This window comes from Ctenopharyngodon idella, chromosome 10, assembly GCF_019924925.1.
Source record: "Ctenopharyngodon idella isolate HZGC_01 chromosome 10, HZGC01, whole genome shotgun sequence".
In the NCBI taxonomy this organism is placed as follows: domain Eukaryota; kingdom Metazoa; phylum Chordata; class Actinopteri; order Cypriniformes; family Xenocyprididae; genus Ctenopharyngodon; species Ctenopharyngodon idella.
Genome location: NC_067229.1, coordinates 34,488,325 through 34,506,295, shown reverse-complemented (window position 1 = coordinate 34,506,295; position 17,971 = coordinate 34,488,325). Strand labels below are relative to the sequence as shown.

The following is a 17,971-nucleotide window of genomic DNA, read 5'->3' as shown; positions in this document are numbered from 1 at the left end:
TTGCAGTGGTGTCCTACACCATAGTGAACATTATCGAGTCCACTGAAATATCGAGTCTACAACCGATGTACACTTAACTGCTAGCCACTAGAGAAACCCATGAAAGTCACGGTGAGTGAATTCCCACTTCTCGCCAGAACTCCACAGCCCTTCCAGCGCACTCAGTGGTTGAATTCATTCACTCATTTTCGTTCATTATTTCAGATAAACTATATTAGTGGAGTAATGTAGGGAATAGTGAATAAGGGTATAGGGGAGATTTCAAGCATAGCCAATGACTCACTCATAAAGATAGTACCTTGTTTCATTCTTGAATGAATCAGCATTATTGATTGAATTGTCGGAATGTACAATTTGATGGTTCACTCTTGAAGACAGTATTTAATGTATAAACTTGTGTTAAAATTATTTTTTCACAGATCCAATTAAGTTACATGATTCATTACATTGACAAACAGGCCACCCTGATGATATAGAAACAACACTTCATTATCCAGCCTACTATTAGGCTCTACAGTCCTACAGTCTCCCAGAACCTGAAACAACAGTTCATTTTTCATTGTTATCAATTCATTGTTATGCGATTAAAAAATAATTATCTCATTGATAACTCATTGGAACCCTAGTTTTTGAATAATTAGTGAAATTTAGTGATTTCTTAACCAGAGGTCATTGTGCTGCCATTGTGCTGCCATTGAACCACTTCCTCTGCTCTGAACTCTTCTGCTTTTGACTCTATAATTTTAGAAGATACCTGTTGTGTCAGAGTTTATTATAGAATGTCGAGGTACACTCTTAAAAATAAAAGTTCTTTATTGGCATTGATGGTTCCTTGAAGAACCTTTAACATCCATTGAACTTTTCCATTACACAAAAGGTTCTTTATAGCTGACAGAGGTTCTTTAGAATTTTAAAAAGTTCTTCACACTAAGAAAAAAAAAAAAAAAAAGGTTATTTTAAAGACTGTTGCCTGAAAGGTTCTTTTGGGAACCGAATATGGTGCTTCTATGGCATCAATGCGAAAACACCCTTTTGGAACTTTTATTTTGTATGTCAAGGTGCAGCAGAATTCAATCTGCTTGTGTCAGTACCTGTATACTGAAGTGGTTCGAACTAGAGTTGCCAAATTTTAAAAATGTGACGCTTTGAGCATTGTTGAGTGGATTCATAAACACCTCTGCTTCTAAACACCTCTGGCTTCAATGATCAACTGAAGTTCTATTGCTTTTCTATTACGGTTGTAAATAGTCATCAATGAAGCTCTTCACCAAGTGCTTACACAGATACACTTGGGAGCATTTGAAAACAGGTGTCTATCGCGGACCAGTCCGCTGATAGATGCCTGCTTTTAAATGCTTCCAATCCCGCTTTCGAAACGCTTTCAAATTCAAACACTTCCGTGTGCTTTCAAACGCTGCCGTGCATTGATCATTGTAGCCAATCACAGACATATCCGATGAGCGTGTCAACACAATGACCAATCAGAGGTGTTTACGAATCTGCTCAACAGTGACCAAAGCATCACATTTTTAAAATTTCAGTACCGACTAGGAACCGAAGTCAGTACTTTTGACAACTCTAGTTGGAACATTTCAACACTGATCCAAATAATAGGGAATTTGTGAGTACTAAAATTGTTGCTAAATAAGTTATACAATGTGTAATTAAAATATTATTTTACCCAATAATATAGAAATAAAGAAATACAACACACAAGAGATAGCATTGAAAAAGGAGTGCAAATTTAGATTTTTCAATTGTTTTACAGTTTTTCACAATTGCTATTAAAACCTTCACCCATTTTCTCACAACATTAAACACAAAACCAAATCTTTAAACTACATTCACAAAACCTGATTCTTCTGGCAAAATCAAGCAATCAGCTCGGCTCAAACCTATTTCACCTGCACTCAAAATCAAACAGTGCTTTCAGATCGTACACACAACCAGTCAATATATAAACACATCAAATTGAAAACGCAGCATCCAGACCATCTAGTTACACAAAAAAATGTATATTGTATACATTAAACAAAATTTGCATCTACAAAATCAAAGTCAATGAGAAATTCATTCATTCATTCTTCCTCTTTTTTTTTTTTTTTTTTTTTTTTCTGGGTCCGGCCTGAGAACTTTGTCCACATCACAGGCAGTGTCGTCTCTTGCCAGGCAAAGGAAAAAGTCCTCTGGTATGCCGGACCCTGCCTTGACACTCCACACCTTGTTTTTCCTCATCCTCATCTTCTTCATCTTTGTCCACCACCTCTTACACATATTCTTCCACCTCTCCCTCTCAGATTGTTTCCATCCATTGTTGATATCAACATTCAGTGCACCTGTGTACTCTGAGCTTATATTTTGTACAGTTGGTTTGATCACATCATTAAAAACAGGTGTGAACAATTTTGAGCTGTTGTGTGTAAACAATGACAACGGTGTTGTAGTTGATTAACTTTACTGTTTACTGTTTTGCAGCACAAGTGTGTGTCAGTGCAAAATGTGTTTTAATAAGTGAGAATGTCTTTAGAGTTTTGCAAAAAGAGTGCATGAGATTTACAAATGTGTCTAACTGCTTGAACTTGTTTAAGGTTTTGCAGAAAGAGTGATTTATTCGACAAATGGGTTTAGGCCTTTGAGAATTTGGTTCAAAGAATGGGGTTTAGTGTCTTAGCAATAGTGAAAAACTCATTTTTTCTATGAATTTTATTGAAATGAGCATCAAATACTCATTAAAATAAGTCTCTTATTGTTTTGTATAGTACAACAAATCAATTTAGTTACTGCATTGCTTTGGATGTACAGATTTGATGCTTTGACAGCTTTGTTAAACCTCTAAATCCTTCTCACAAATCCATACAAAGGTGTAATTACATGGATAATCAGCCCAATCAAAGATAGATACAGCACAGTCCTCATTTGATATTTTGTTGTTTGGCTCCCCAGGCTCCCAAGACCTACAACAACAGATCGACATTACGACAGCCTGTTTGTGTCATATAATATATGTGGCTCAAGCGACTAAATGTTGGAAGTTAATGCAAGAAAATGCTTTTGATATTTGCTTGAGAAGAGGTTATGGTTTAGATTATCTACACTTTTCCATACACAATAGTATGAACAAGCTGCTTACCCAGAGGTCAATGTGCTGCCATCAACCCACTTCCAGTCTCCCTCTTCATCAATGTCAGTCAGACCAATCCAGACAATATTTCCACTCGTAACCGTTCTAAGAAATTCCTAGAATGAAATGTTATCCATTTAGATCATAAACAGTTTTCAGCACAGATTCAAATAAATCTCTCACTCACTTGTTCCTCTCTGTTGTTTATGATCATCAAATCTGCACCTCTCTGCAAACAGTCTTGTCTGCTGTCAGTCCAGTTCTTCCACTCGGAGGAAATGTAGTAAGAACTGAAGTTGTTCGTTATCCATTTAGGGTTTGCAGAGCAATGATCTGTTAATGTCAGATATTAGCTCTTTAAAATTGAAATTTATTTGTTGTAAATAAATGGTTTTCTTTAATTTCCTGCCTTTTCTATTTACGTAAAAAAGGAGCAAACTGTAATTTGTTTTATTGTTTTTGTTGTTTTAGCCGAAATGACAGTCGCAGACACCTATGCTGTGTCTGAAAGCTGAAAAATACTGCCTCTGCAGGCAGGATATGAAGGTAGGAAGGCAACAAAGTGCATCCGAATCCAGTATTTGTGCCACATCCTGTCTACTGAGATATCATCATCTGATCAGTTTTTATAGGCAGCACAGATGTATCCTTCGCTCACACAATACTGTGCGTTCAATTCCGTTACAGTTGAGGTAAAAAATAAAGACGGCAATTTGTGAGTAAATGTACGTTTTGACAAAAAACGCAAAATAATCGCAAAATAACTATTGTAGTAATTAAATATTCACCTATCACCAATACTCGCTCTATTTTGTTGTGGATCATTAAACCATTACGCTGCCTCAGAAGTCCAAAATCAGTTCATGAGGTACCTTCATGTGCAAACGCTGCCTGCAAGTCATTGCCTGATAAGGCAACAAGTCAGCTATAAGCTTTCGGATGCAGCCATTGTTTTCAGTTAACATTCTTCGTGTAAAACTTTTTAAATTTGTAACGACTGTGCACCTTTCAACCTGGAATTGGAATTATACAAAATGATTACCGTGTTCGTAAAGCCTGGCCTGGAGTTTGGCCAAGTCCTTCCTTAATTCTTCTCTCTCTTCTGTCAAGTTTTTACTCAGACTTAGCCAATAGTTTGCCTCATTCTCGGTTTGAAACAGGTTGTTTTCCCATGTGAACTTTATATACAGCACTGTGATGGCCACCAGCAGAAGAATGCATAACAGCCCCAAACACACCGCTGTGGGCCCGTAGCTTCTTTTCTCCTTAGAATCACTTCCTGAAAATTTTATGACATTATCTATTTTCCATTTATCACAGCAGAGATATAAAGAAAACAAAAAGTAACGATGATAAATTCAGATGTGCATTTAAGCACACATTCTTACGTATTTGTTGTCTCTGTTCCTCTTCGGGATGGTTTAAGTCATCTAACTTTGTTCTAATGTCATGTGGTAGGTCTATAGCATCTGTACTAGCAAATATAACCACAGTCATCTCATCGCTATCTTGTCTAGCCATCTTCAGTTTCCCAGCAGCATTCATATCGTTGATTTAGAAAGAATGGATTTTGACGGCTTGAATGTAGGAAAATTAAAAATGAACAAGAACAAGTTTTCAAGAGGTGAGAGTAAAAAGTGTGAAATTTAAGATAATGTGGCATCACCTGTGAACAAAACATAGTTTTTAAAAAAGAAGAAAAAGTCAGAGGTCAGTTTACTGAATGTTTCACCAATTCTGTATTTCCTCCTCCATTTCTCTGTTTCAACACTTTCATCATCATACTTTGTAAATGGTACAGCGCCAGCCTAAACTAGCACTGGGAAGTTCTTTTTTTTTTCTTTTTTTCCCCTTATGTGCATAAACATGCAAACTCTATTAAAACATTATTATACGGTGATTTATGTTCAAAACAATGTTTATCAATTTAAATTAACTTAATATGCTCAAATAATTGTTAGAAGTTTAAAAAAAAAATACAATTTCACTGATTTCTTCAGATAAAAGGGGAAAAAATTCTCTTGAAAAGCATTTTTTATTGTTTCCCTGTATAAATATCCTTAAAACAAGACAGAATTCTTATATAAATTCCACAATTTTGCAAATGCATCTTGTTTTATGGATTTTACTTGTTTCTTTAATGAAAAACAATATTCCTAACAGTTTACAATTATACATCATACCTTAATGCAATCTCAGTTTTCCATCCTTTGTCATTTTCAGTAGTTTCAACAGCATGCACTTGAAGCTTTCAACACAAAGGCACGCATGTGATGTCACTTCACACTGCAAATAATGTGAGTCATAAGGTGTTTATTATTCAACTTCCTGAAGCTTACGGACATAGTGGTCTGGCTTTCTTCCTGTTGCACGCTGCATGTTCAGTCAACATTGATAGGTTAACTTGATCAATAGAAGACAATTATCTAATAAAAGACAAAACTCAAGAATGATTTTAGTGTTTTATTAAAGTGGATTAGAATATTGTCCATCTTGTTAAATATATTATCTCTTGATAGACATGTTTGTGTATGTAAAAGCTATAGGTTGTCACAGCGTTTCCTGTTGTGAAAGACTTTTTAAGTGATTGGCTCCCTTCTTTATACATTTAAAGCAAAGGGGACAGACATGTTACACAAGTGAAAAAAAAAAAAAAAATGTCAATATAAATCAAGGGGGAAAGGGGATTTAAAAAAAGAATAATATTTAGGGGTTTTACTTCTTCTTTTTTTTTCTAACTGCTTACACACATTTTCAAAACTTTGCCTCTTTTTTTTTTTTCTTCAAAACTTTACACACAAATCCAAGAATTGCACACACAAAATGTAAAATGCCTCACATCTCTTGCAAAATGAAGCACTGCATTCAAAATATCACAAACACATCTCAAAAGCAAACATTTATCTAATGTTGCAAACACCTTTGCAAAACCTAAAGCTCTTCTTTCATGAGCTCCTATGTACATTTCTGTACAAGATTGAAAGTAACTAACAGAGAGCTGTTGAAAAATTCACGGTAAACACGAAAGCAAGATTGAAACCATACTATTTTTTTATTTTTTTACTGTAAGAATTTGTGGTTGTGAATACAGTATTACATAGTACAAAAGAAAAGAAATACATCAACCATGTGTAGTTGGACAGAAACAATGGTTGTGTTTGAAAAAGGAAATCAGGATACTTCTTGTTAGATTTTGGTGTGTTACATAGAAAATTGTGTGTTGTGTTTTGCAAAAAAGTGTTTTATGAAATTGAAAACGAAGGCCGAGAATTAGTGTATGGTCTTGCAGATTTGGTGTGTGGTTCTGGTGTCTGAGTGTCAGGTTTCAGAAATTGTGTGACAAGTAAGGATTTTGTGTTTAAGCAGTTGAAAAAAACTGTAAGACATGTTAAATTATATAAATTCAAGGTTGAAGTTAAGACATTACAGGGTTTTATTTAGGGTTAAAGTTAGGGCTGTCGCAGTGAAGGAATTTCCCTTGCGGTGATTTTGAGTGGCTCAATATCATGATATGCGATATTATCACCTATAGTAAGTGTTACAATGTGGTCAGCAGCCACAAAGACAAAGAAGATTCAAAAATAAAACAGGCTTTATTAATAATCCAAACACTCTGAATGAACATGCAGGAGAATAACACAAACCACACAATACATAAATGAGAACTGACCAAGAACAACTGAAATACAGGGCTATATATAAACGGGTAGAACAAAGGAAAGTAAACTAGACACATGTGAAACTAATACATAACTATAGAAACAAACGAGGACATAATCAATAACCAATGAAACCAAAACTAAACAGAGCAGGGAAACAGGAACCAAAGGAAACAACAGAATGTCAAAATAAGCGTCCTCAGAACATACACCTGGCAATAAGCTCATTGGGATATTGTTGTGATATGTGTGATATTGGGATATGTATAACAGATCTGATCCTCGAATCTTACTGGACAAGAGGCTTTCTAAGACTGCTGATATTTCGCAATAGTATCAGCATCAGCACTGCTTGTATCTGCGCATTCTAGACAGAATGTCAGTCAGTGCAGTTACGTTGTTACAGTGCAGTACATTGTTGCAAGGGACCATCTTCGAGTAAATCATTAAACCATTCATTCAACTAATACATTCAAAAACACTGATTCATTCATTAACAAAACAAGGTATTGAAATTATTTTAACTTTGAGCACCACTGTACAAGGCTCAACTAACCAGCAATGCGTCCCGGGGTAACAGTGAAGCTGGTGCTTCACTTCATAGAGACCATGACATTGATTCAGTGCATTGACCAGTTCTGACGCCATTCATGGGAAATATCTTTAAACATTGAAAGTATGCTACGACAAATATATTACTTTTTACTTTAGTTGTGTAAATTTACACATAACAGGAGGGCTAATCTGTATATTTAATCATGTCAGACCTCTCTAAAGCAGGTCACAGTGTGTTTTATTTCTGGATGCTACTCAGTTTAAGAGGTTGTATCCTCTACATATGATTCTTAAAAAAACTTAAACACTGTCTGCTGTTACAGAACTGACATTGACCAGTGTGGAGTGACACATTAATACACCTGTAACTAAACTTTAATAAAATAATGATAAGATGATTTAAAACATTAGTAACATGCAAAACACCATATTAAATGTAAGAATGTAAAGAAGTTTGGGGGTTTAGGAGAGAAAATCCTCTATTCATGTTAAAAATGTGCTGAATAAACTTTTTTTTTTTTTTCATTATATGTGATACTTTGCCAAGCTCTTCTCACAGATCCATCTATATTCATAGTTACATTGATAATCATACCACCCTGATGAAAAAGACACAGCACAGTTCTCTGCTGTACCTCCATTTGGCTCCTGAGGACCCCAGAACCTGAAACTACAGATCAGCATTAGATGTTGCTTTGATATGATACAGACTATGAGAATTATTGATTAGATAATCAGTTCAGTCTCACCCAGAGGTCATGTTGGTGCCATCAACCCATTTCCATGTGTTCTCTTCATTTAGACCAATCCAGATTTCTTTATGACTGGAAATCTGGTTAACAAACTCCTAGCAGGATGAATCAGGAAGACAGACATTGGCCACCTTCACGCAGCAGCAAAATACGGTTGTCAGTCTTGTATTTGAGTCCTTTATATGGTTATTTTCACACACAGTATGGTTATTTACGTGAATGACAACCGCATTCCATAACCAAACTCACACCCGTAAATTTTCAGGACTCACAACCGCAATCTCTGAAAACCCGCGCTGTGTGAATGGAATCGCACTGGACAACTAGTTGTCTGTCACATAATACAGTGCGAGAAAGCCGCTATGCTATTTGTGTGTGTGGTTATACTTTGGGTAAATTGCAGCGACAGAGATATGAGCTGTGTGTCGCCTGAAGGGTTTAGATCCATTCACTGTACTCCACCGGAGCGACTCCCATCAGTTTTGTGGTCTATGAGCAAGACTCAGCAAAGGTCGTGAGATGCGAGTGCAATGGTTAAAATGCATCCGGGTGGCACGTGTTTACATCAAAGCTTCTATCGGTTAATAAAGGTTTGACTCTCTTTGCATATTCATACAGACAGTATTTGAGACGCTACTGCATGTTGCTGTGTGAACGGGACATTTCGAGACTCACACCTCTAAGTAAATGTGGTTGTCAATCCCAAAATTTGACAGTGTGAACATAGCCAATTGTTTAATCTCCTAGTTTATCCACATACATGTAAAAAGTATGTGTTACTTTTTTTTTGTCCTTTCTCCCTTTTCCTCCACTTTTTTTTTCACTCACTTGTTCCTCTGTGTTGTTTATGATGATCAAATCTGCTCCTCTCTCTGTACAGTATATTCTGCTCTCAGTCCAGTTCTTCTTCTCATAGGAAGTTAAGTAAAAACTGAATTTGTAGTATAACCATCCATCTGTAAACACAGTCAGTTTAACTATTACTTCAATATTCCTACCAACACTGAATTTTTTAGTTAGTGAATCGGTTTAGCTGCAGTTTAAGATTACCTGTTTCATTAAGCGTCTTCACCAGTTCATTTCTCTCTTGATTTAACTGGTCTCTTTGTTTAGTGAGGTTGTCATTCTTGGATAATAATGCATCCCTTTCATTTGTCAAGTTTGTGTTCTTGCTGAGTAGCTTGTCTCTCTCTTCTGTCAGGTTAGTAATCTTTGTTAGTAGCTCTCTATCTTCCATGATGTTTTTACTCTTGAATTGAAACAGGTCGATGTTTGTAAAGAGTTGGACACACAGCACTATGACTGCAGTCAGCAGAAGAACACAGAGCAGCATCAAACACACTGCAGCTGCTCTGGAGCTTATCTTCACACAATCACTTCCTGAACACCACAGACATTGTTATTTAAAAGTATTAGTATGACTAAAATGTTTTTTTTAGTTGTTGTTACAATGAATCAAGTCTAAGTACCTGTATGTTGAGGTGTTTGGTTCTTTGTTCTTCTACTGACATCATGAATCTTTATAGTATCTGCATTGGCATCACTAGTCATCTCTTCTCTTTCTTCTCCGTCCATTTCATATATTCCATCAGTGTTTATATTGCCATAAATACTCTCTGACATTTTCAGTCTCTTTGAATCAGTCGTATAAATGATAGAAGCTGTCTGTGTGTGTTTCTGCTCTGTAGACGCCTGCTATTTCAGACTGTGCTTTCAACCAATGAGTCCAAGGTGTGACATTATGTCAGAGTACAGGGGCATGTGTGAAGTCAGCCTGTTCATACTAATTAATATGCAAAAGTGTAAGTCTCGATAAAGGTTAAAGTGGTGATCATGTGATGTGGCATTGCTCTGTTCCTAGAACTTAAGAGCAATGGAAATTGCTGCCATATTCAAATTTTCAAAGCAAAATTATATGTGACAGAAAAAAATGCTGAATTCAATTAATTTCAAAATTGCTCAGAAAAACATTTCAGTAACACCTTATTTTAGGGTTTTTAACTAGTTGCTTATTAGCATGCATATTAATAGAATATTGGCTATTTATTAGTACTTATTAACCCTTTAAGACCGGATGGAGCGCCCACGCTCCCGTTTGCGTGTCTCTCTTTAAGAGCCCATAAAAGCGAGCATCACCAAAAAATAATTTTTCTTCGATCTTATTGCCTTACTGAGTTATTCCATGTCAAATAAAAAAAAAAAAGATATATATTTTTTGTCTTATATCAGCAGTTTCTCAGCATGACAATGTCCAAATGTAATGTAATTTATATTTTCTAAAAATTTAAAAAGTGTTCTATCAAATCATACCTACTTTTGACTCTCCTTGCTAGAGTTTTGAAGTTACGAGTCTTTACTTTTGTGTATGTCGCTCAGGAAAAAAAAAAAAAAACTCAAAAAAAGCCTTCAGGTCTTAAAGGGTTAAGCATATATTAATGCCTTATTCTGCATGACCTTATTCTACATTCTTAATCCTACTCAATACCTAAACTTAACAACTACCTTACTAACTATTAATTAGGAGTTTATTGAGGAAAAAGTCGTAGTTAATAGTTTATATGTCTATACTAAAGTGTTACCAACATTTCAACTAATCTGCAGTACTATGTCAGTCATTGATTTTGACCAACTTCTTGACATGCATAATGTTAAAGAGATAGAAAATTTTGTGATTAATTACTCACCCTCATGTGATTCCAAACCCGTAAGGCTTTCGTTCATCTTTGGAACACAAATTAAGATATTTTTGATGAAATCTGAGAGCTCTCTGACTTCTCCATAGACAGCAATTTAATTACCATATTCAAGGTCCAGAAAGTAGTAAAAACATCGTTAAAATAGTCCACGAGACTACAGCGGTTCAACCTTAATTTTATGAAGCGGCGAGAATACTTTTTGTTCGCAAAAACAAAACAAAAACAAATGACTTTATTGAACAAATTCCTGTCAGTCTCCTACGCTTTTTACGTTCAGCACTTCTAGGTACGCACAGACACGTTTCAGTACATTCACGTTGTTTCCACAGACATTCAGGATAGTGTTTTGATTTGTCATGTGTCTGTTGCTGTGTTTAGTAATTCTGAATTGAACTGTGTACTGTGGTAGACATATAATCAAAGTCCCTTTAAGACAAGTCATTTCACTCGGCGGCCATCTTTGAAGTGCAGCATGCAAGTGCAGCTTCTATCTCTATGAATGGGAAAACATCAAATTCTCCAAAGCTATTTGCAAAGCTTTCAATTGTCCATTAGGCTCTCAAGACCTCCAGAACCTGCATCTGTAGATCAGAATTAGATGTTCTTTGTACCTTCTGTGTGACATGATACTGATATGATACTGTGAGAATTATTTATTAGATAATAATCCATTTAGTTCAGTGATTTCTCACCCAGAGGTCATGTTGGTGCCGTCAACCCATTTCCATCTGCCCTCCACATTACTGTCAGTCAGACCCATCCAGACTTCAGTACCACCAAAAATATTAACTTCTGATATGTTTGGTTGGTTATTGTCTTTAATTTAAAGATATCAGACTAGTGGGTTCCTGATGGTTTCACACTTAGTTCTTCTCCTTAATTACTACTTTTTATTTATTTATTTATTTAGTCTTTTCTTCTTGGCCTGTTTTTGTCTGTCCCTGCAGAGCAATGTCACTTTTGCTGTCCATTGGTCAACCTTAATTTAGCAATTTCTTGTATTGCATTAGTATTGCATCCCTCTCATGGGCATTTATTAATTTTTGACTTTTCAGCCTGAGTTAAATCTCTTTTTTGGCTCATTTAGCCTGTAAAAGAAAACCTGCCTAATAATTATGCACACCTGAATATAAGGCGTTTTTCACTTCCTGCCTTCATGAACAAATATATATCACATATAAATGATTAAATATAAAATTAATAGTAGTTATTAAGATTGATGTGGTTTGGAATTGGTAAAATGTGTTTGGAAAAAAAATATGATCAGAAAATCAACTTGCCTAATAATTCTCCACGCAGTGTATATAAAACGTCATTGCATATACTGCAGACTGTTTCAACGGCAACTCGCTATTGCATGTAAAGCCCAAAGTATACTTCGGCCGTCCACGTTCGCGCACCGTCCACATGACATGACATAGCGCATGCGCAAGCAGGACAGAAGAGTCCACTAGGTGGCAATACGCACAGTACTGAGCACAGTGTGCAGTCGTCGAAGAAGAGTGTGAAAAGAGCGATTCAAAAACAAGACGAGTAAACTTAGAAGCATATCCTTCTCCATCGTTTTTGGATTCTTGTTCACTTGGTGTCTTCTGAACTATGTTGCAATGGTGGATGCACTATTTTTCTTCTCCGATCCTGCCCAGCGAATGTCCCGATGATGACACGATGTCTGGTAAGAGTATAGAAAAAATTGTACTGTGCATGTGTCGATCTCGCGCGCATCCGTGGTTGAGTATACTTTGAAAGATGCGTAGACACGACTGTGCGCGAGACGCATCCGGGCGCGGAAAGTGAAGTATACCTGGGCCTTAAGTGTCTTGAAAACATTACTCTTATAAAACCATAATTTACAGACGAAGCATTAAGAAATCATTTATTTACAGTTTGTGATCCAGCTGCTGTCAGATCCAATACAGTTGGCTGCTTCGTCTTTTAACAAAAGTTTCTTTGCGAACTCTCCATCACACTGTGCCACGTTTAGGGGGCAGTCGTGGCTTAATGGATAGAGAGTCGGACTTGTCGGACTTGTAACCCAAGTCGGACTTGTAACCCAAAGGTCATGAGTTCGAGTCTCGGGTCCGGCAGGGATTGTCGGTGAGGGGAGTGAATGTCCAGCGCTCTCTCCACCCTCAATACCACGACTGAGGTGAGACCCTTGAGCAAAGCCCATACCCCCAACTGCTCCCCGGGCGCCGCGGCATTGGCTGCCCACTGCTTCGGGTGTGTGTGTTCACGGTGTGTGTGTGTGTGTGCACTTGGATGGGTTAAATGCAAAGCACAAATTCTGAGTATGGGTCACCATATTTGGCCACATGTCACTTCACATGTCACTTCACTTACAAAAAAAAAAAAAACAACCTAGTCTTTAGTCATTTTAAAGACATGGCTGAAGATGCATCTTTTTTTGTCAACACTTGACCTATTAATAACACTTATTCTATATATCTATTAAAAAAACAAAACAAAACCGCTATGTGTACTAAATGGGACTAGTCACAGCACTTGCATATTGTTGCCCCTATTGTTGGCTTGATTGCTTCTATTGCTCTCCTCATTTGTAAGTCCTTTTGGATAAAAGCGTCTGCTAAATGATTAAATGCAAAATGTAAATAATGTTGTATTTATTGTGATAAGATGTTGTCATGTTTTATATATGCTTTACTCACTGTCACTATACAGTAGTTACTGCCATTATTTAAAACTATGGTGAGAATATTAAGAAACTTGACTCAGTTATACAACACATTTCACATATTGTAGTTACGGATGTAAAATATATTTAATTTAATTGCTCCTTTTTTTAAAAAAAATATTTTTCACACAGATACATTTAAAAGCATCATTACATGGATAATCATACCACCCTGATGGATATAACACAACACAGTTCTCTTTTCCATATCCATTTGGTTCTCCAAACATCCACAACCTGCATCAACAGATCAGCATTAGATGTTCAGTGCTGCTTTCTGTGTGATATGATACTGACTGTGAGAATCGTTTATTAGATATCAATCAGTTTATTAGATAATAATCCATTCAGTTCAGTGATTTCTCACCCAGAGGTCATGTTGGAGCCATCAACCCATTTCCATCTGCCCTCCACATCACTGTCAGTCAGACCAATCCAGACTCCAGTGTTACCAGAAATCGTTTTAACAAACTCCTAGTAGAATGAATCAGTAAGCAACATAAAGTTAGTTCACTTAAAAATACCACTTCCTTCCACTAAAAGTTTATTCATCCAAAACTCTAACGCTTCAAAGTTCATAGAGGCTGTAAAAGTAATCCATATGAATTGAGCGGTTTAACCCAAGTGTTCTGAAGAGAAATGATTGCTTTATATGATTTAAAGAGTTAATTTAGGGTTTTATTCAAATATAAACATTGATCAGTGAACAAACATAGAGCAACTTTGTTCTCAAGCTTTGTTGCATCAAGCAAGAACAGTTGAGCTCTATGTATGTCTAATGAACATTTTGAAACGTCAGAGTTTTGGGTGAATTGACTTTCAATGTAGGGACAAAAATCTTTTAGATTTCATTAAAAATATCTTTAATCTGAAGAAGAACGAAAGTCTTATGGGTAGACATACATACTGTGTACCTTTGGTGCCCAATCTGTATTTCACTCACTTGTTCCTCTCTGTTGTTTATGGTGATCAGATCTGCTCCTCTCTCTGTACAGTGTCTTCTGCTATCAGTCCAGCTCTTCTTTTCAGCAGACATATAGTAAAAACTGGACTGATAAATAAATCCATCTGTAAACACAACCAGATCATCTACTAGCACTTTTTTTCCACCTGTACTGCATTATGAAATGTGTTTATGATAGTGTGCACTCAAAAACTATTTGTGTGGGGGTTGTTGATTATGTTGTGGTATATATAACAAGCTGTATATAAATACACTGCAAGTTTATGGAATGACCCCAGTAAACACTTGTGTGAGTAATTGTACTATAATTTAACGTTACCCATTTCATTGAGCATCTTCCACAGTTCGTTTCTCTCCTGATTGAACTGGTCTCTTTGTTTAGTCTGGTAATTGTTTTTGGTTAATCCATCCCTTTCATTTGTCAAGGTTATGTCCTTGTTTAGTAGTTGGTCTCTCTCTTCTGTCAGGTTAGTAATCTTGGTTAGTAGCTGGACTCTTTCTTCTGTGTGGTTGTTGATCTTGGTTATTAGCTGGTCTCTCTCCTCTGTCAGGTTGGTAATTGTAGTTAGTAACTGGTGTGTCTCTTCTGTGTAGTTTGTGCTGTTTGTATGGATGCGGACACACAGCACTATGACTGCAGTCAGCAGAAGAACACACAGCAGCACCAAACACACTAGAGCTGCTCTGGAGCTTCTGATCTTCACACTATCACTTCCTGAAGATGACAGATATCAAGATATTTAAAAAATAAATAAATTAAAAAAAAAAAAAAAAAAAAAAATTGTGTGTTGTTCGTGTTGTATTTGTACCTGTTTGGTTTGTCTTGACCCTCTCCATCTCCCGTGTTCCATCAGTGTTTATATTGCTATAAATAGGCTGAGACATTTTTTGTTCACTTGGTCATGGAAATGATGTGTGTCTGTGTGTTTCTCTACTCTGTAGTCCTCTGCTATTTGAGACTCTGTTTTAGTAGGTGAGGCCAATATGTGGCAAAGTATGTCACAGTAAAAGAGCACGTGATATCCTGTGGGTTAATTCCAATTCATTTGCATAAAAAAAGGACTTATTAAAAGGCACTATTTTGGTCATGTGGTTATATGTAGCAGCCAGGTTCAAATTAGCACAGTAAAATTATAAATGTGAGAAAAGTCACCTTACTTAATACAGTGAAATCAAAATTGATGAGAAAATGTAACTTAATTGTGCTCAATCATCTGTGATCTTCAGTTGCATGTTTGTTTGTATTGGCTGTGATGCTTCTTTTAAATGCAGAACGGAAATGATCTAGAGTTCAGTGTATAAGGTCATGTGAGGTGTAATGCTCAAGGAGGCTAGGGTAAAGGTTTTTAACTTTATTGACATAATGAGACTGACACAGAATGAGGCTTTCAATGAGTATGTATAATCAGTAATACACCTCAAATGTGGTAGAAAAGTTTAAATGAATTTAAATAAAAGCAAATTAAAAATAAAGTATCATAAAGGCAGTCCAAGTCTTAAGTTAATAATAGTTTAATGTGAGGAACAGATTTTATTCTAACCGTTAGTTGACGAGAAGAGGCTTAGTTGACGAAAATTGGTATTAGTTGGTTATTCACAGAAAAAATAATAATAAACAAAAAACTCCACAGGAAGTGGCGAAATCATGCAGTCTGACACAGATCGTTGACTGCAGGAAATCCAAACATTCGCCTATCATTCATCATTCATCGACCTAGTAGCAACTTTACAAGTGCGCTCACATTAAACTAGATAAATGTGCGCAATTATTTGGCACATGTCCAAGTGTTTGTGTGGAGAGCGCGCTTACTGCATGACATGGAGGCGCTGGTATGATCACTTGCATTCAACTTAAAATACTCATTTTCGGTCATACAGATTAGAATAATCCAACATTCGAAACTGAAAATGCTAACTGTAACTGTAAATTACAATAACAACAAAATGTTGTGCTTTTGTAAAATAAAGAAAACAAACTTGAAACTTGAGCGTGTCACAAAAACTAACTGAAACTCAGCCTATACCTGCCTCACAGACATGAGAAAAATATCTATGGAAAGCCTGAAATGTCTACTTTTAAATGAACCAATTCAAATCTAAAAAAAATATTCTCAGATTATGTAATCCATATGAAATGTACATATAGGTGTGTCCACTACTGCGGAGATAACGAGTCAGCATTGTCAACTTCATCCCTGCAGCCGAAAACACACAAAATCCAAAAAAGTTGGGACACTGTACAAATTGTGAATAAAAAAGGAATGCAATAATTTACAAATCTCATAAACTTATGCTATCTATATTCTATTGTGAATAAAATATATCAAATGTTGAAAGTGAGACATTTTGAAATGTCATGCCAAATATTGGCTCATTTTGGATTTCATGAGAGCTACACATTCCAAAAAAGTTGGGACAGGTAGCAATAAGAGGCCGGAAAAGTTAAATGTACATATAAGGAACAGCTGGAGGACCAATTTGCAACTTATTAGGTCAATTGGCAACATGATTGGGTATAAAAAGAGTCTCTCAGAGTGGCAGTGTCTCTCAGAAGTCAAGATGGGCAGAGGATCACCAATTCCCCCAATGCTGCGGCGAAAAATAGTGGAGCAATATCAGAAAGGAGTTTCTCAGAGAAAAATTGCAAAGAGTTTGAAGTTATCACCATCTACAGTGCGTAATATCATCCAAAGATTCAGAGAATCTGGAACAATCTCTGTGCGTAAGGGTCAAGGCCGGAAAACCATACTGGATGCCCGTGATCTTCGGGCCCTTAGACGGCACTGCATCACATACAGGAATGCTACTGTAATGGAAATCACAACATGGGCTCAGGAATACTTCCAGAAAACATTGTCGGTGAACACAATCCACCGTGCCATTCACCGTTGCCGGCTAAAACTCTATAGGTCAAAAAAGAAGCCATATCTAAACATGATCCAGAAGTTCAGGTGTTTTCTCTGGGCCAAGGCTCATTTAAAATGGACTGTGGCAAAGTGGAAAACTGTTCTGTGGTCAGACAAATCAAAATTTGAAGTTCTTTTTGGAAAACTGGGATGCCATGTCATCCGGACTAAAGAGGACAAGGACAACCCAAGGTGTTATCAGCGCTCAGTTCAGAAGCCTGCATCTCTGATGGTATGGGGTTGCATGAGTGCGTGTGGCATGGGCAGCTTACACATCTGGAAAGGCACCATCAATGCTGAAATGTATATCCAAGTTCTAGAACAACATATGCTCCTATCCAGACGTCGTCTCTTTCAGGGAAGACCTTGCATTTTCCAACATGACAATGCCAGACCACATACTGCATCAATTACAACATCATGGCTGCGTAGAAGAAGGATCCGGGTACTGAAATGGCCAGCCTGCAGTCCAAATCTTTCACCCATAGAAAACATTTGGTGCATCATAAAGAGGAAGATGCGACAAAGAAGACCTAAGACAGTTGAGCAACTAGAAGCCTGTATTAGACAAGAATGGGACAACATTCCTATTCCTAAACTTGAGTAACTTGTCTCCTCAGTCC

The 17,971-nt window shown here is 36.6% G+C and overlaps 2 protein-coding genes and 1 long non-coding RNA gene across 7 annotated transcripts in view; 1 reads left to right on the top strand and 2 right to left on the bottom strand.

Annotated features, from left to right (window-relative positions):
* cadm2a (cell adhesion molecule 2a) overlaps window positions 1-17,971 on the top strand; it is a 477,303-nt gene that overhangs the window by 313,279 nt on the left and 146,053 nt on the right. The gene's annotated exons all lie outside the window — the stretch shown is intronic.
* On the bottom strand, window positions 3,319-6,176 carry LOC127519939 (uncharacterized). Of its 2 annotated transcripts, XR_007931986.1 has the most exons (4): window positions 5,305-6,176; window positions 4,510-4,787; window positions 4,164-4,400; window positions 3,319-3,454 (listed from the first exon to the last, which is right to left on the bottom strand). It is a non-coding gene; the product is annotated as an uncharacterized LOC127519939 (long non-coding RNA). The 2 variants fall into 2 exon arrangements; XR_007931985.1 differs by having other exon boundaries at window positions 4,510-6,176.
* LOC127519934 (CD209 antigen-like protein E) lies at window positions 13,502-15,727 on the bottom strand. 2 transcript variants are annotated; one of them, XM_051907574.1, is made up of 5 exons: window positions 15,252-15,727; window positions 14,762-15,157; window positions 14,422-14,546; window positions 13,846-13,952; window positions 13,502-13,715 (listed from the first exon to the last, which is right to left on the bottom strand). In XM_051907574.1, the coding sequence occupies exons 1-5, from the start codon at window positions 15,325-15,327 to the stop codon at window positions 13,571-13,573; spliced, it is 849 nt and encodes a 282-aa protein (XP_051763534.1). In that variant the 5' UTR covers window positions 15,328-15,727; the 3' UTR covers window positions 13,502-13,570. The 2 variants fall into 2 exon arrangements, with proteins under 2 accessions (XP_051763534.1, XP_051763535.1); XM_051907575.1 differs by having other exon boundaries at window positions 13,599-13,755; window positions 15,252-15,721.